This window comes from Sorex fumeus, unplaced genomic scaffold (genome assembly GCF_029834395.1).
Source record: "Sorex fumeus unplaced genomic scaffold, SorFum_2.1 ptg000035l, whole genome shotgun sequence".
Taxonomy (NCBI): domain Eukaryota; kingdom Metazoa; phylum Chordata; class Mammalia; order Eulipotyphla; family Soricidae; genus Sorex; species Sorex fumeus.
This window is the reverse complement of record NW_026606092.1, coordinates 6662854-6682997: the sequence shown is the minus strand read 5'-3', so window position 1 is coordinate 6682997 and position 20144 is coordinate 6662854. Positions and strand designations below refer to the sequence as shown.

The window sequence follows — 20144 nt, the reverse complement described above, 5'->3', positions numbered from 1 at the left end:
ACAATATTAAAACATTGATGTCTTCAGTAGTAGTGCCGTACAATAAAGGGAACTATTGTAGTAGGTGATTTGAAAAAACACATTAAGAATAATAGACTTGAAGCAACTTTCTTTGCTGAAACTCATCTAACACATTATATCTAAACTGTTTACATGATAATTTGACTTGACAATGAAGATGAAAATTTTAAGGAAAAAGTAAAATGTCACTTATTTAAAGATTATTCAATTGTCCTTGTTTTATTTTTTTTTTGCGAAATAAGTTGAACCTGTACTTATATAAAGACAAAATGGCAATATTTTCCATTTGATTTATACTATGTTTAAGTGAATGAAGACTGACTAAAGCTGAACCTTTGCTATATTGCACTGTGTCAAGATATATTACTCCGAAAATTTATTTTTTCTTTTCATCTTTTACACAGGGTGAATGAAATTTTAAATACAAGTAATACAATTTTAGGAGTTAAATGTGTTAAAGTGTCATGGAAAACTTTAAATGTAACACAGTTATAATGGAAACACAATGTCTTCACATGCTTATGTTTTTTATTATTTTTTTCATTTTCAGGATGAGTAAGAGATACTTACAGAAAGCAACAAAAGGAAAACTTATAATAATAATATTTATTGTAACCTTGTGGGGAAAGGTTGTACTCAGTGCAAACCATCATAAAGGTAAGCCACTTTATTTTTCTTTCTCTCTTTAACTGATGCTATCACATTCTGTCTTTTTAGATCTGTTAGCCTGACTTGATAGGACTTTTCCAAACACTGCTGGCAATTCATGAGTATTATCTTAAGACTATGATAGAGGAAGTAGGACTATTTAAGTCTTTTCAGGATTACTGTTACTTTAGTAAATAGCATTCAACCTTCCCCTGTCATTTCCATTTTTTAACTTGGTGACGTTAAAATGTGCACTAGACTTGTAATACTGATGAACTTCAGATAACCATCATCTTCATCATGAAAGCATTTTTAATGACTTGTATCTTAATATTATGTATAAATGAAAATTTTTATTCAAGTTTTTTGTATATTTCTTTTCTTTATGCAAGAGTACTGCTTTAACTCTATTCCTAGTATTAAATTAAACAGACTCAATTCTTCCATAGAAACTAAGTTAAATTACTTGTCTCATATATATGTGTTAAACTCTGCAGCTCAAAATGGTACACTTTCTGTTGTCTTTCCTAAGCATAAGGTTCACTATAATGAATAACTTTTCCCTAAATGAACTAAATAGGATTATTTCTGAATATTTCCCGACTATAATCAAATCTACACTCTTAAAAGTTAATGGATATTTGCCTTTTTAAAATGATTTTATAATGCAATTTTTAAACCTTTGTAAAATCTAAAGACTAGCAAATGTATTCTTTCTAATAAAGAGGGAGTTAAGACTGCCTTGAATTCTATGTAGCTTAATTATTTATATGTATATATTTAATTAGTATTACATGGAACATTAACACCAAGAAGAAGGGAAAAGTGGTGGGAGGGAGTGATGCCCATTGCTCTTCTCCTCTATACTTAAAAACAAAAAGAGATAACTTCTTGATAGCAGAATGTTGTGGAGGTTTTAATACCTCATAATCCTATTTTCAATATTTGTTTTTGCATGTATATTAATTATGTACATATATGGTACACATATATACAAATATTAATTATATTTCTTTGCTCCAAAACCTCATCTTAATCAAGTTTTAAATTTTCTTCAAATTTTTTGTTTTGATGAATTCAAGCCAAGCAATTCTACTGCTGAGTTGCATCCTGGCCACTAGTGATTTTATTAGTGTAAAATTGAGAAGACAAAGACATTGAGAAGGGCATGCTTCTCCAGACCTCTTAGCAATAGTGATGTGAACCTCCGGATAAAGTACCTTTTATAATGAGTCACAAATGACTGCAAGCAGACCCAATTGCCTTTGCCTTAATAAGAGAATGAGACCCAACTTCCCTCCAAGTCTATGAAAGATTTGAGAGAAGTAGATGGATTTATATCAGTGTAGGTGTCATCCTCTTAAAGCAGGGGTTTGTAATAGAGATTTCTCATCTATAAAGCCAATTGAGGGGGCTCTCTTAGGGTTGCTGTGAATTATATGTAGAGCCACTTTTAAAAAATATTTTTATTGAGTCATCGTGAGATACACAATTATAAAGCTGTTCAGGATTGCGTTTCAGTCATGCAGTGTTCCAATACCCATCCCGTCTCCAGAATACATTTCCCACCATCAATTCTCTCCCACCACCATCCCCCCCACCAGCTTGCCACTTTGACAGGCACTTTTATCCTCTCTCTCTCTTCTCCTCCACCCCCTTCTCTTTCTCAGAGCTACTTTTAAGAGTGCAAGTTGTACTTACACTCTTAAAAGCAAAATCTTAAAAGCTTACATTCTTTCTTTTTTGCCTTTTGGGTCACACCCAGGAGTGCTCAGGGGTCACTCCTGGCTCTGCACTCAGGAATTACTCATGGCAGTGCTTGGGGGACCATATGGGATGCCGGGGATCGAGCCCAGGTCAGCCACGTGCAAGGCAAATGCACTCCCCGCTGTGCTATCACTCCAACCCCAAAGCTTACAATTCTTAAAAGATGAATTTAGAATAGATTCCTCCCTTATTCTTTCTTTTCTCCCTCCTCCTTTCTCTTTCATTTATAATACCATTAATATGCCCATTTTGATTAAACTATTTCACTTTCAAATGATAAGTATAATGTATATATGTTTCTAGTGTTCATAAGATGAGCACTGTTGTACTTGCCAATGATTTGAGATATTTATCATTTCTAATACCCTTGAAGCTAACTATGTCTGCCACTGATCTTATTGCCTTTGCCTCCTTCCTAAAGATTATCACTATTGTGTTTCATGATTATAATTTTCTTTGGGCCACAATCAGCATTGCTTAGGACTTGCTCTTGTCTCTGTGCTTAGAGATAACTCCTGGAAGTGCTCAGGGTACCATATTTCGCACTTGGGATTTAACCCCGTTGGCCAAAATGCAAGGACAAGTGTCATAACCCCTGAACTACCTCTCTGAACCCCATATCTTTAATCTTACCATATAATTCCAAATAGTTTTTCAAATTGAGAGAACAAATAAATTATACAATATTTCCTATTATTTTTATAATGTATGTTGTATCTCTTATTACATCACTTTTTGTCTGAATAGTGTATACTTGATAGTATTAACTGAATACACTCTTCTTTATTAGTTTCATCCAAGTTAGTTGATCTTATTAGTTAGTTTGTGAAGGACTAAACATTTGCCTTTGTTGATCCTCTTAATTCTTTCTGTAATTCTCATGTCATCTATAAATTATTAACTTTATACTCTCTGTCATCTACAAACTGTTCACTCGAGTCATCCTGAATAGGATTAGCAGAACACTAGATGAAGGACAACCATGTGAACAAGCTGGGTTCCGCAAAGAATTCAGTACCATCGACCATATCCACATGATTACTAAGTTCATTGAGGTTTCTCAGGAGTTCAAGATGCCGCTCTGTCTAAAGTTCATTGATTTAAAGAAGGCCTTTGATTCTGTTGAGATGGAAGCGGACATAGAAGCCCTAGCCAACCAGGGCATACAAACTCAATACATCAGGATCCTCCATGAGCTCTATTAAGGATTTGCTACCAGGATCTCACCATTCTACAAAGAAATAATCATCCATGTCAATAGAGGGGTTCGGCAGGGTGATACCATTTCACCAAAACTCTTCAGTGCCACCCTCGAGAACATTATGCGACGACTGGAATGGGAAGAAATGGGAGTGAAGATAGATGGTCGGCAACTACACCACCTCTGCTTTGCTGATGACATCGTTCTAATAACACCAAACATCAGTCAAGTGGCACAAATGCTGACTGACTTCGACCATGAGTGTGGAAAAGTCGGATTACAGTTGAATCTTCCTAAGACAATGTTTATGAGAAACAGCCTCGTTCCTGATGCTCCGTTCGCTCTCAACGAAACCACCATCTCCGAATGCAGCAGTTATATATACCTAGGTTGAGAAATCAACATGATGTCACCTGAGTTGCACAGGAGGAAGAGAGCAGCTTGGAATGCCTTCAAGAGCGTTGAAGAAATAACTAAGAGGACAAAGACCCCCCAGCTACGAGCACATCTCTTCGATTCCACTCTTCTTCCTGCATTAACATATGCCTCAGAGACCTGGGCCCTACGAAAACAGGATGAGAACGCTATTCGGGTCTCTCAAAGAGGAATCAAAAGAGCTATGCTTGGAATATCACGCTTCACTCAAATGAGAGATAGAATCTGGAGTTCTGATCTCCGTCAACACTCAAGAATCAGGGACGCTGTCTCATTTGCCAAGACATCAAAAATCAGATGGGCTGGACACATACTGAGGTTTACAGACAACCGCTGGACTAGAGCCATTACTGACTGGATTCCACGGGACATCAAAAGATCGTGTGGACGCCCACCTACAAGATGGTCAGACTTCTTCGTGAAGAACCTGAATGATCGGTTTGAGGCTCTTCATGTTCCTAGAATGAACAGATGCCATTGGGCTAGGCTAGCACGCAACAGGGATGAATGGAGACGTTACTGGCACCCGCTTGAGTAAATCGATGAATAACGGGGGATCAAGTGATCAAGTGATGCTCCTTATAATTCAATCTACTTTATTTTTATTCATATTACCTGTTCTCCTGTTGTTCATAGATTCACTCAAACAGGTACCAGTAATGTCTCCATTGTGAGACTTATTGTTATTGCTATTTGGCATATCGAATACATCATGGTAGCTGTTACCAGGCTTACAGTGTGGCCGAGATACTCTCAGTAGCACGTCAGGCTCTCTGAGAGGGGCAGAGGAATGTAATTGGGTCAGCTGCATGCAAGGCAAACACCCTATCCACTGTACTGTTACTCCAGCTCAATAATCATAATCATAATCATAATCATAATAAAAACCAGTGAAGACTCCAGAGAGATATCTCAGTAGACTGGGTGCATGCTTTGCAAAATGGCATTTCTAATCTTCAAAGCTTTAATCTGTGCTAGACAGTCAAGCCTCTGAATCGCAGAGAAAATCTCCAGCATCAGAAGCAATGACAAACTGAAAAAAGTCTCTTTTCTCCTAGTATGATTTGTGACTCCTTATTACTGTTCAGGCTGCCAAAATCAGAGTCAAAGTGATATTATAGCACAGTTTCAAAATGCTCAGATAATTAATTCCATTAGCTCTATCTTCTTTCCTTTGAGGTTGATTATTCTACCATAATCTGAATTGCATACAGTCATCTCTAAAGCTACCTAGAATGATTTTTCATTTGTGGAAGGTGGGAGGGAGGGGATTTCAGCCACACTTGGCTATGCTCAGGGAAGCATACGTAGTGTTGGTGACTGAACAGAGGTCGGCTGTATCATCTCAATTTTTTGGACCACAATTTTTTCACGTTTTTTTAATATTTTTATTTTTTAAATTTTTATTAGTGAAACACCATGAGGTACAGTTGTAGAGTTACAAATTTTTGTGCTTGGATTTCAGTTGTACAATGATCAAGTACCCATCCCTCCACCAGTGCCCATTCTCCACCACGACCAGTCCCAGTATCCCTCCCACCCCCCAGCCCCAATCCCATTCTGCCTCTGTGGCAGGGCATTCCCTTTTGTTCTCTCTCTCCTTTTGGATGCTCTGGTTTGCAAAAGAGGCATTGAGTGGCAATCATGTTCAGTCTATAGTCTATTTCAGCATGCATCTCCCATCCTGAAAGGATCCTCCCAACACTCTTTATTTGGTGCTCCCTTCTCTATCTGAGCTACCTTTTCCCCCAGCATGTGCACCTGGCCTCCAAGCCATGGACTAAACCTCCGGGTACTTATCTCGGCTATTTTTGGGTGTTTGTTACTTTATATCCCCCAGATAAATGCAATTTTTCTATGTTTATCCCTCTCTTTCTGACTCATTTTGCTTAGCATGATACTTTCCATGTAGTACCTCTTGTATGTAAATTTCATGATTTCATCTTTTCTAACAGCTACATAGTACTCCATTTTGTAGATGTACCAAAGTTTCTTTAACCAGTCATCTGTTCTCGGGCACTCAGGTGTTTTCCAGATTCTAGCTATTGTAAACAGTGCTTCAATGAACAAACAAGTGTAAATATCACTTCCACTGTATATACTTTTTTGTCTCTCTGGGATATATTCCCATGAGTGGTATTACTGGGTCAAATGGGAGCTCAATTTCTAATTTTTTGAGAATCGTCTGAACCACATTTGAGGTCATTTTTAACCTTGAGTAGGAGTGAAAAATCTTGGTTCATCCATTATTTTTTCGTTGTGCCTCAGTTTCCTCAGTTAATCAAATAAGACAAACTAAAGGCGATAACACTAGGCATTTCCATCCAACCAATGTTTTGAGGAGCAAAAGAGAGGTAACAGAAATAAAGCTGTTTTTTGAGAGTTCTCTAGGTGACCTGGAGAACACACTTCCTTCCATTTCTCTGGAGACAACAAGAATGCAATGCCCTGGGGCAGGAGGTACAATAAATGGGCTAAGGCATTCAAGTAATATGAGAGGCACTTGTTAGAAAATGAAACCTTGATCATTGTATAACTGAAATCCAAGCACAAAAATTTGTAAGTCTACAACTGTACCTCATGATGTTTCACTAATAAAAATTAAAAAAAATAAAAAAAGAGAGACTTCAAAAAAAAAATGAAACCTGCTCAAATTTCTCATAGCTCCCAAAAAGTTGTCTCCTAAGCAGACTTTTCATAGAATCATGAATCAGATTTGTATGGTTCATTGGTTTATTCTCAAGGATAATAAAACTCTTTTATCTTTTAAGACAACTAAAATGAGTGCATCTTGGATTACTCTCCTAGAGCAACCTCTCAAGTTACCAGAAAGTTTGTGCCACTCACTCCCTTAACTATGAAACCTGGACTGGGACACTTTAGCATGGTCAGGCTTCTGGAAAGATGTATTTCTGTTCCAGAAGCTTATAGTGAGACCCTTTCCAGCCTATGTCAGAAGAGCAACAGATTTCCCTTTCATTTCATCATAATGAGAAGTGGGTAACTATTTCTCTCCTGTATGTAAGTGGAAAAAGCCAATTGTTCCCTGACTTTACTTAAATGAAAGGTAAAGTAAGGAAGATTCTTTATTTGTCCTTTAAGTGAGATAACATTATATTCATGACATATCATAGGATTATTATTAGTAACTTCATTTTACACATGAAAAACTGTCACCAAGAAAGGCTAAATAATTTTTTTCAAATTGCCTTGATATAACTAGTGGAGGTAGGATTCAAATTTAGGAAATCTTATCCTCTAAATTACTTCTCTTTTCATATAGTTTATTCATCATATATAATGTATAATGTATACGTAAATGTATATATTTATATATGAGTATTATTTATATATAAGAAAGAAGGTGTATTTCTTTTGTTTATACTACTTAGTATTTGGTTCATGAGTTTCGAACAAAAATGAGGCATCATCTCTGGAAATATTGCTTCTATTGCATTATCTCTCCTAAACTAGAAATATGGCAAGGCATATGCCAATTTTTCACTCTATTGTTGACTTAGTTTCACTTTTATTTTGTATTTTTAACTCTATTATGTGATATTTACTGAGGTCTCTATTGGATCTAAACTCAATTTTAAATCTTGAATTTAATTTTGTTAAAATTTTCTCTTGGAAATTGTTTTGGTTTTGGTGCACTTTTGCTCATTCAATTTTTTATTATACATATGTATATGTATTCATAGATATATGAATATGCATACACATATATGTATATATCATATTGTGTTTTATTTGATGGCATTTAAATTAATTTTTTGTGCTTTTACTCTGGTTACTCTCACTCTATACTTTATCCCAAGGTTTTGTGGTTCATATAAATTTTGAAGGCTAATTTTAGTTGGAACTGTGTATGTTTAAAGGCCTGTGTTTAGGGTGCATATTTTCCAAAATTATTTGCATATGACCTGTGACTTAACTAAATTAGATCACTGGAAGCAGTGGTATGTAAGAAATTTTTGTGTATGTCATTTTTTTTTTTGGTTTGTTTTACATAGTGATTTTAGGAGAACAGAGTGAGGGCAGCTGGAATAGAGTAGAAGATATAAACTAAACACAAATAGAATCACAACTGAGAATAAACTTGTGTGCTTCTACAGGGAGACTGTAAAATATAAATTGCTCCACAGTTATCTTCTCCTGAATAACTGTGTTCGTCCTCCTCTACCTATGTGAACATTGATTGTTACAGTTATCCTATTCCCTGTGATAGAGAACATTCTTCCTTTACTGCCTTCTTTTTAGCAGAGTTATCTCCAGACAAGGAGGTGAACTTGACTTTTAATTGACTAATATACAGAGTATAGAAATAGCATACAGCTGATTAAAAGTGTCATGTAATGTATTAGTAGCTTTATTCCACTGTAGCCAACTATTCATATGCCTCAGGTCCACTGCTTTCCTCTTAAGTGCACTTTATCCAAGTAAAAGCAAAACTGTTGATCACAGTCTTTAAGAAAGCATCCATGAGGAATGGGGGGGGGGGGCGGGGGGACCTTGCAAATGCAATAGAAAAAAAGTTCATTGTAACTGTTTTATTAATATTATTATTATTATTATTATTATTATTATTTTGGTTCGGGGGCCACACCAGACTGTGCTCAGAGCTCATCCTTGGCTGTGCCCAGGGGATCAAATTCAGTGCAGGTAAACAAACCGGTATGGTCCACCTGCAAAGCAAGAGCCCCACCCCGTACTATCTCTCTTACCAAAGCTATTTTTAGTATTCACTCTCTGCCCGCTCCCATAGTCATTTAAAATTCCTCTCTCCTTCCACTAACACTTTTGCTCTTTTGGGAGACTTTCTTAGTGCACAGACTTCATACTTATACCTAACGTATAGACTTCATACCTAAAGGTTCTTAGACCTGCATTATGCTCTTAATGATGTGATATAAATGAAGGTGCAAAGAAATGTCCCAGAGAACCATATAAGAGCTTGAAATAGTCTTCTTTACCCACATATATCATTCTCTTACCCACAAGGTTATTTAACTCCATTAATATTTAACTTCTTTTCCATTTTTTACTGGCATATGGGAACGTCCAGGCAGCAGCCTCAGCTTTATGTTTGGCAGAAATCTTATTGTTTACCCTGGTAAAAGCATCCTTTTTCTGGGAACTGGTAATTCTAGACTCACAGAGTATATGTGTAGTTTTTATAGCAGTGTGTTAGATTTGATCATTCTGATGGAAAATTTATTTTTACTTCTGAGTCCCTGCGCCAAGGGCTGAGGATATAGGAGCACATAAAAGAACCACAAATTTTTGGTTTTTATGGTACATTTTGTCTGAAAGGTGGAAAGATAGATACTCAAAAGAAAAATAAATAAAACAACTACTTTATGGGATAAGTTCTAAGGGAGAAATAAAGAAAAAAAGAGGTGTTATTTTAAAATAGGACCTTTGGGCCCAAGAGATAGCTTAAGAAAATTCAAGCAACGTTTTCTGCAAGAGGCAATACCCTGCTCTACATGGTTCTATGAGCACCATCAGGAGCAAACACCTAATACAGAGCCAGGAACAGACTCCAAGCACTGCTTAGGGTGGTCCCAAAACAAAATGATTAAATAAATAAATAAGGTCTTTGAGTAAGATAAAGTCTACAATGGAACAAATCTTGGAAATAATTGGAGAAAGAATTTTTCAGACAGAACTAGTACAAATATGAATGTTTTCAAAAGAAAACTAGAAATAATGAAAGAAGAGCAATAACAATGTGGTCATAAAGTATGTATATAGAGAGTGGTAATAGATTTGGTCATTTTGAGTAGGTCAATGTAAAAGATAAAACAATGAAAGAAATCAGTGCAGTGGCATCATGATCTCAAGACCAACCAAATGGAGAATAGTTAATTTTTTTCTTTTTAAAATGATAAAGAAGCACTGTGGATATCTACAGCATTCGTATTTGAAGAGTGAGATATCTTAAAATCAAAATACTTCAATTATTTAATAAAATCTGAGCTTTGGGAACAAAAAGTCCCTCATATACAGACATATTAGGTTGCTTTCAAAACTGTCACAGAGATTTGGTCCTGGCTTCTCACAATTGCATTGAGCTGGGCATTTTTGGAAGAGGAGGTGATTAACTCTGAAAACTGTGACATTCAGTCAAGATGTGTAAGTTGTATTTCCCCCTGGAAGCAATTACATTAGGTATAGCTTCAGACATTGGGAATCAGAGAGGAAACAGTTCAGCATAGGACTCCAAGTTCTCAAAAGAAAAATATAGTCATTAATCTTACAACGCTAATATGTTTTCCTGCCTTTACTTCCTCTACACATCGTGTCCAAATTAAATCTAAAGAAAATAAGTCATCATTGGATATTTGAGTTGCAAAAGAATCTGTGCAAAAGAAACACAAAGGTGTGAATTAAGCACAAAAGAAAACTGGAAAAATGCACTTGATTATCTAAGATAGAATGATCTCCTCAAAGTAATGCAAGGTAATGATGAATATGAGTTGGGGCATTTTGTTGAATAGACTTATTTAAAGAGAAAATTGTATAATATAAATTATTTTTTTTCAATCCAAATCTGGGCAAGAGAACAGCCATTTAGTGTTTATGGTAGTTCCACTTTGTTTAGTGTTTTATTTGATAGTTTTATTTATCTAGCCAACCACTCAGTAAACAAAAATATATTGAGTATCTATTAAATATTGATTGGCCTTACGGTAAAATTCTAAAGATGCAACCCTGATCAAAATAGTCCTGTCCCATGTCTTAATGGAGTTTGCAATCATGAGTATGGACAATAAGACAAATGTTCTATTACAAGAAGTATAAAGTACTAAAAATATATCAAATGGAAATAGGTGGAGGCAATCAGGTATGTCTTTCCCAGAGAAGAAACCACTGAACTGAGGTCTGTATGAGAAAGGAAAGTGAAATAAAGGGAGGGACACCCATGGAGAAGCAGTACCTTGTACAAACATGCTGAGACATAAGGGAACGGAATCCTCCATAGATAAAAGGTGTGTCTGGAGGATTAAAAAAAAATCCAAGGAGAATCATTGTACCTAGTGAACTGTAGAGTTGGCTGAATTTGTTGCTTTGGGCTGCATTCGAATTCTGTTTTTCTTACAGTTGAAATTATTTGATCCAATTTATGTAGTATATTATTAATTTCTCCTGGACTGGTTTGCAGCTGATGTACACCAAACTTTGAGGAACCCAATTTATAGTTCATAGTGTTTCCAAATAAATATTTTGTAAAAATATTTAGGATTAATGTTCTGAGAGAAAAATTGTCAAAATATATACTGATCTTATTCTTTATCAACTTATTCATACTATTTTGTTAAATATTCAGAGTATCTTATGTTTATTTAAAAATTTTAGTAAAAAAGAAAACTATCAAGAAATAAAGTCATCCATAATTATTCCAAATAGATATTATTAGATATCACTGAACATATTTTAATCTGTCATAAGTTATGAGCATATTAAACAGTTTTGAGAACTTGGTGTTTATTTCTTTATTAACATGTGTGAGAGATGGTTTTGCCATGAGATTTGGATTCTGCTTTAAACAAGGCAAATTGAGTTGCTATTTTCTAGATTTATCCATCTCTGTTTTTTCTTCTTTTTTGTCCTATGATATGTAATTATTATAAAATATGTTATTAAACACACATACATGGTAGAAATAATAATTATAAGGCAAAACAACCACACAGCTATCAATCAGGACAAGAAATACAACATTGAGATGGAGTGAAGGTACATGGGGAAAAGTGCTTCCCTTTTTAGCAGGCAACTCTGATTTAATACCTGGCACTGTTTATGATCCCTTCAGCATAGCCAGGAGTCTGGGAGTGATCCCTGAGTATCAGTGGCTGTGGCCTCCAAACTAAGTGACTGTCACTGTCCTTCTGTTGTTCATCGATTTGCTTGAGCGGGCCCAGTAACATTGTGAGACTTGTTACTGTGTTTGGAATATTGAATACATCACGGGTAGCTTGCCAGGCTTTGCCGTGCTGGCGAGATACTGTTGGTAGCTTGCTGGGCTCTCTGAGAGGGGTGTAGAAATAGAACTCGGGTTGGCCATGTCACCGTGTGCAAGGCAAACGCCCTACCTGCTGTGCTATCACTCCAGCCCCTCCAAACCAAAACAAACAAAAACACCAAAGAAACACAACATTATAGGTGCCTATAAGCTCCTTATGCATTTACTTTATAGTGTCACCTCCCCAGAAGTACACCTTCTCTTCCTTTATTGTTATAACATCAATTATGCAAAACTTGTCAGTTTTAATTTTGAGAAATTAGGCATTTTTAAAACTATAATTTATTTATCAGTCTCAAGAATTTTACTTGAGATTTCTCTATAAAAAACATAGAATTTCTGAGTGTTAGTCTCCCATTATGTTACTGTATGTTCCCCAGATGAATGCAATCTTTCTGTGTCTATCCCGCTTTTTCTGACTCATTTCGCTTAACATGATACTTTCCATGTAGTACCACTTGTAGGTAAATTTCATGACTTTGTCTTTTCTAACAGCTACATAGTACTCCATTGTGTAAATGTACCAAAGTTTCTTTAACCAGTCATCTGTTCTGGGGGGGGGGGGGGGCTGGAGCGATAGCACAGTGGGTAGGGCGTTCGCCTTACAAGCGGCCAACATGGCCGACCCGAGTTCGATTCCTCCGCCCCTCTCGGAGAGCCTGGCAAGCTACCGAGAGTATTCGATATGCCAGACACAGTAACAACAAAGTCTCCAATGGAGACGTTAGTGGGCCCGCTCGAGCAAATCGACGATCAACGGGAGGGCCTTTACCTTACCTTACCTGTTCTGGGGGACTCAGTTTTTTTCCAGATTCTGGCTATTGTAAAGAGTGCTACAATGAACAAACAAGTGCAGATGTCACTTCAACCATACTTTTTTGCCTCTCTGGGATATATTCCCAGGAGTGGTATTGCTGGGTCAAATGGGAGCTCAATTTCCATGACTTGGAGGCCAGCCACACGTGCTAGGGGAAAAGGAAGCTCAAATAGAGAAGGGAGCGCCAAATAAAGGGTGTTGGGAGGATCCTGCCAGGATAGGAGAAGCATGCTGAAAGTAGATTATAGACCAAACATGATTGCCACCCAATGCCTCTTTTGCAAACCACAACACCCAAAAGGAGAGAAAGAACAGAGGGGAATGCCCTGTCACAGAGGCAGAGTAGGATGGGGGGACGAGGGGTGGGAGGGATACTGGGATCCGTGGTGGTGGGAAATGGGCACTGGTGGAGGGATGGATATTTGATCATTCTATAATTGAAACCCAAGCACAAAAATTTGTAAGTCTGCAACTGTACCTCATGATGTTTCACTAATAAAAATAAAAATTAAAAAAACCATAGGATTTCTTTGGATTAATATAATCTGATGTATTTATCTCATGTATTATAGATGATTGGTCTATTATAGATGTTTGGTCTTTGTACTTATATTAAGAGTTGATACTGAAACTTATTTTGGTGTTATGTATGTGAAAATTTCAAGGGTATATTTATAGAACTATTTTATTTGGGGGTTGTTTCTGGGTCACACCTGGAAGTGCACAAGAGTGACCCCTAGCAATACTCAGGCATGACCACTGGAAGTGGCCAGAGGATCATATGTGATGCCTGAAATTTAAACCAGGGTCAGCCACATGTAAAGCAAGGGATTTAACCTCCTGTACTATTTCTCTATTCCTATGAGTGGGTTTTTATGTATCATATAAATACATATTCAGCTTTATTTCCACCTTCACTCTTAGTATTATAATTAGCAGTCAATGATGTATATTTACTTGTATATCTGAAAATTACCTATAAATGCATATTTTAACTTGGTCATGGAAAAAGATGATATAATTCATTATACATAACAAATCCTTTATTTGAGACTTTTTTGTTTGCTAAAGTCAATATATCCAAGGATCAAGTGATATGACTGAAGTGGTAGAAACCATTATGCGACCAAGGCCCTAGGTCTGTCTCTGGCATTGCATGCCTCTGAGAACCACAGGAGCCAGAGCTAGCATCCCAGGAGGAACTTTGCCCTCTTTCCTCCAATTCTTACCTGAACTCTGAAGTGTTGTCTATATAAAAAAGTGAATAAAATTTTTGTCAGCATTAATATATTTCATTACTAATCTGTTTACTAATGAGTTTAATACATATTTTTTATTTATTGAATCACCGTGAGAACAGTCATAAAGCCTTTAAGTTCAAGTCTTGATCGGTCATACAATGATCATACACCTGTCCCTTCACCAGTGCACATTTTCCACCACCAAGAACCCCAGTATACCCCCCTCCTACCCACCCCTCACCTATGCGGGGATTTCCACTTTACTCTGTCTCTTTCTACATTGATCACATTCAATATTACAACAGAAGACCCAACATTTTTATTTGGATATTTCCCCAACATTCAGACCTGCCACAAAGACTTCATTAGAAAATTTGTTTTCTATTGCTGATTATGAAGAGCATATGATGTTATTTGGCCACAATAGTGGCCAAGTGAATTTGGATTTCTGATATTCTAGTAATAAACCTAGAGGGATTACTGCCAGGGTTCCGAGATTGGTATGTGTGCCTCTGGGTTCATGGTCAGTCACGAATCGGAGGAGGCATTTGAGGGTGAGAACACAGAGCATTGTCATGGCGGGGAGCAGGGCCAATTCCATGAAGCTCCACGTGCCTTGTCAATGCAGTCTCATACCTGGCTATTCATTAGACTCTAAAAGATGCAGGCCACCATGTCACCGCTGCAATGGGGGACAGGCAGAGGGACAGACATCCTTTCCCTCCTAGAGTGGCATAGCACCATAGTTAAATACACAGTCCAGATGTATTTCAGTTGGGCATTATATTTTGTTCAGATTTTCCCACCACCATTCAAGCCTGACTTTCAGGGACAAATGCTAGATTATTCACTTTCCATTGATCACTCTGCGTATCAGGAAATGTTGCACGGCCATATAAGCGGCTGCACCATTTGGAAAATAGTCCCGGTACTCGCATGCCAGAGCCATGCTTGTAGAAGCTCATGGTCACTGGGATTCCATCTGAAGAAGGCGAGGAGACAGCACCTACACCATTTGGGACCTCCCAGTAATATCGGCTCTGTATGGGGCCCGGAGAATTCTCCGGGAGCTGTGGGGCCCTATAGCCAGTTTTCTTCTTCGCTGCTGTGTGCTATAAGATGGCTCTGGGGAAGGGTTGTGGTGACTTTCGGAATCAAAGGTTGCCTGGGAGCCAGGGTGGCCCCATGGCGGTTCAGAAAATAGTCCTAGTACCCGCATGCCATTGCCATGCTTGTAAAAGCTCATGGTCCCCGAGATTCCATCTAGAGAAGGCATAATGTATTATTTTTTTGTTCACATTTTGCTTCTTTACATGTTAATACAAATGGGAGTCTTTGAAGTAAAGTATAATGAAACAACTAGGTCTATTATCTGTCAAAACTGAGTTAGGAAAAACTAATAATTACGTGGTTAAAATAGGAAAATGGTTACCAAAGTGTTGAAAGAGCTGGAGATGGAAATAGGCAATGATGATAATAATACTCAGACATTGGTAATTACTGAAAGTAATTAGAAGTATAAAAGCAAAAAGTAAATCAGTGTTGCCTAGAGTTCCTGATTATACATGCTGCTGAGCTTGCAGAAACACTTTTGCTATTTTAGAATGCACTTTCCCTGTTATTGAGCAGGAAGTCTGGACTGATTCCTTCAAAATAAGGAAAGAGTCTGAGAGGGGACTAAAAGTTGCCAATATCCCTAGATCTATAATTCTATTAATCTTAGTCAATTTTATTGAATCAATTTGCAAATTTTAGCTAGTAAAGATAATAAACAGACTGGAGTGATAGCACAACAGGTAGGGTGTTTGGCTTGCACGCAGCCAACCTGGGTTCAATCCCCAGAATCCCATAGGGTCCTCTGAGCACCGACAAGAGTAATTCCTGAGTGCAGAGCCAGGAGGAACCGTTGGGCATTGCCGGGTGTGACCCAAAAAGCAGAAAAAAGATAATAAACATTTTATAAACTAAACTATAAATGAATTAAAGATAAAATTTTAATTATTATTGACTACTAGCATTTTTGTGTATTTTTATACATTGTTGTTATTATCTGGTTTTTATTGTTCTTGATCGATCTTTTACTAGGGCATCTATCTATTAGCATATAATATTAGCATGGCTTCAAAGCCAGGTATTGTCTGAGTATTAAAACAAGTTTGTCACACTCCATATTACTGTTTTTCTTTTGAGGGGAGCTGAGATGGATGAGTTGGAATTTGAATATTTTTTTATTAGTGAAACACCATGAGGAATTAGAATATTTTTAAGATTGTTTCTTCAGAACTCTGACATATGGTCAATATAAATGTGATCTAAGAGGTAAGGAGGATGTTTAAGGCTATTGATGGGGGGTATGGTGCTGCCAGCAGGTCAATCTGTTCCTGTGAGGTGAGTGCATCAGCAGACTGATGGCGCCTTCAGACTTCCAGATACCCCAAAATTGCTGCTGTGCCTTTGGCCAGACCCCAAAAACTTGGGGCAAAGTTTACCAAGAAAGTAAAAAGCCAAAAGTTAGGCATGTGGGAAACACACCCACAAACCACTTCCGACTCAGCTATATAGTTGAAGGCATGGCCTCTCTGGTTCTTGATTGAACTGCATAATGGCCATGATCCCAGAGACTCAGAAACAAATCTCGAAACCCAGTGGCTTTTGGCAGAAATGCGTCCGGTCCCTGCAGTAGGTTACCAGTGCTGGGCCAACCCAGGTAGTGGCCACCATCCTTCAGAGGACACTGAACAGTCATATTTGGGCCCCCAGTGACGAGACAAGCAGGGCCTCACGGGATGGGGGTGGAGCCGGGCCTGTCATCCCCACCCCAACGAGACCCCAAGTCATCACCCACGAACAGTGTCTCTGACTCCTGATCAAGCTGCTTAACAGCCATGATCCCAGAGACTCAGAAACAAATCTCAAAACCCAGCGGCTTTTGACAGAAATGCATCCGGACCATGCAGTATGTTACTGTTGCCGGGCCACCCCAGGGGGGAAAGGGTGTTGTCTCTCCGCCTCCTTCCTCCTGGCAGCTTGGTAGCCATCATCCTTCAGAGGCCATTGGACGGTCAGGTTTGGGCCCGCAGTGAAGAGACATTTTGGGCCTCACGGGATGGAGATGGAGCCGGTCCTGTCCTCCCCACCCCAATGAGACCCCAAGCTATCGCCCACAAATGGCTTTTCTGGCTCCTGATCAAGCTGCTTAACAGCCATGATCCCAGAGACTCAGAAGCTAATCTTGGAACCCAGCAGTTTTGGCAGAAATCCCTCCAGATTTAAGTGTTAAAATTTCGAAATTTCAAAAATGCATGGCCACTACTTCAGCCACATGACATCATATGTTATTCACACCCAGCAATAGAAAACAAATTGTCTACTGTTTCCTTTTCAGCAGATCTGAGTTTTGGGGTAAAATCTCAAATAATAATGGTGGGTCTGGTGTCAAAATATTGAATGTGATCAAAGTAGAGAGAGAGAGAGTAATGTGGAAATCATCTGCCCCACAGGTAGGGGGAGGGTGTAGAATGGGGGTATACTGGGGTTGTTGGGGGTGGAGAATGGGTACTGGTGAAGGTACGGGTGTTTCATTGTATGACCGAGACTTAGATCTGAAAGCTTTGTAACTGCTCTCACGGTGATTCAATAAATAAAATTATAAAAAATGAAAAAAAGTAAGGTGGAGTTCATGCACAATTCAATCAGGTAATCAGTGGCTGAATAAATAGCAGTACTACTATATAAAAATAAAAAAAGGCTATTGATGGAGGAATGCAGATTCTACTAGTCAGAATGCACAACTGCACTACACATATAAAACAATATTATTGCTTCTTTTGTAAAAAGAATAAATAATTTAAGATAGTTTTTAACCTTGAATTTAAACAAAATCATTGACAATATATACCTAGGTTTTATTTCTTAATTATTGAGTCCATGTTTTCAAGTTTAGTTTTCAGATTTCAAAGGAAATGTTACTTTGATTTTGTTTTTCATGCTTTTTTATGTTTTGTTTTATTTCCATCACCTTTCAATTTTTCAGTCTCCTATTCTTTGGGTCTTTCACCTCATGAACTTTTATTTCTTACCTTCTATCTTTTTAATCTTTCACATTTTAAAAGCAGAAGTGGATGTGTACAGAGAGGGAGAGATTTCTTCATCGTTCTTGCTCAAACTTGAACAGAATTGCTCTTGGTCTGTTCCAAGTTTTTCTAACAAGTCTTTGGAATCATCCTTAGTATTAATCCTTCTATTTCTCACAACCAATCAATTGTAAAATCCTATACATTTTATTCCTGTCTTTCAAATTTTTACACTATTCCGATCTTTGGCCTTCATATGCTATTTCATTTTCTTCTGATCTAAATTTTCTCAATTCCCATCAGTTCTCCACAGAATTGCTGAAGTGAGATTTTAAAAATATTGATAATTCTATTTCTTTACAGAGACTACTTAAGACAAAGTTAAAAACTGTTAATAGAGTTGATAAAACTCTCCTGTTTGTCTTTTATAATCATCACTATTTATTATGATCCAGATTCATTCTATTTGGCACTTTCTTGGTGGTGCTATGCTGAGTTATGCCACACTTCACTCCACAGTTAAATTCTTTGTGCAGCTAATTGCAAGCCATAATTCTTGTTGCTTATCACCACCAAAAAAACTCTTGTCTTTCTAGGTTAGTATCTTTGTTATGATGTCACTTGCACCTTGCACCCTTTACATCTCCCATACCAATTATCACTAATTATGTGTTTTTGTGTGCATGTTCCACACTCAGTGGTGCTCAGGGCTTATTTCTAGCTCCTATCCCAAGTGGTGCTCTGGTGACCGTAAGCAGTGCTGGAGATTGAGCATAGTTCAACTGTGTGCAAGGTGAGCACTCTACTTCTTGTCGTATTTCTCTAGCCCTGCTCATGCCTTTTAAATATACTCTTAAATTGGCACCGGAAAGATGGTGCAGCAAGTAAGGCACTTGTCTTGTATGTGGTAGTTTATGCAGTATGATTCTTGGCAACAAATATGGTCCCCCGTGATCCTAAAGAAGTAAACTCTGAGGACAGGGCCAGGAATAAGCCCTGAGTATTGCTGAGTTGGCCCCCAAACCAATAAATAAAAAAACACTCTTAGTTTATGGAGTGAAGCTGTATTTAAATATATGCAATGTTATAACCAGCATTATCTTAAAAAAAACTTTTAAACAAAAACAACATACATCACTGCTTGGAATTGTTACTGTTACTATACCTAGATTTCCTTGATAACATTTAAAACATTTGCATTCTACCTTAAAAATATTAACACTTAGATCACAGGGGAATGCAATGAATACTTTTTAGTTTAGTTTTATATTCATTTTATCATTTCCATTAATGCTTAAAAATAAATGTGCCTATTAACTTAGACTAGCAGAATTTCAGAAGAGTTTGAGAAGCTACTAGTGGTAGAAAGCATCCTTCTACACTTAGGGATCACTCCTGGCAGGGCTCAGGGACCATATGTGGTGCAGAGGGTTGAATCCAGGCCGACTGTGTGCAAGACAGGCACCCTACCCCTGCTCCGTCACTCAGGCCCCAATATTTTTTTCTGATAATGATTTGCAGTAGATTTAATGATGTAGTTTTAGTTTAATTTTGACTTATAAGAATGGTTTTAAATTACATTCAAAACTTTTTTCTCTAACACTTAAATGGCCTAAGTTTTATCTTCAATATAGAATGTATTTAGAACTATCGAAATAGAAAAATTCTTGATACTCGATTTAAATGAAATAATCCTATTGTTTCTAGTGTGATTTTATACTATGCTATATACATTTTATCCATGAAAATAATATTTTTTCACTGTAGTTCTTCTTATACATGTTTAAATCAATTGATTAAACATTCTTTTCTTCTGATAGGAAATAAAACAATAAAACAATCTATAAGAAAGTGAATATTTATTTCTCAAAACAGATTGTTGCTTATACCGTTGGACATGTAGAGATCA

The 20144-nt window shown here is 37.3% G+C and overlaps 1 protein-coding gene across 4 annotated transcripts in view; it reads left to right on the top strand.

Annotated features, from left to right (window-relative positions):
• Positions 1-20144, top strand: part of TAFA2 (TAFA chemokine like family member 2) — a 661692-nt gene that overhangs the window by 434968 nt on the left and 206580 nt on the right. For all 4 annotated transcript variants that reach the window (XR_008792946.1, XR_008792947.1, XM_056117590.1 and 1 more), the window contains exon 2: positions 572-678. Coding sequence is in view for 2 of the 4 variants with exons in the window: in XM_056117590.1 (XP_055973565.1) it covers positions 573-678 (106 nt within the window). In the remaining 2 variants the exon portion in view is untranslated. The remainder of the gene's footprint in view (positions 1-571; positions 679-20144) is intronic.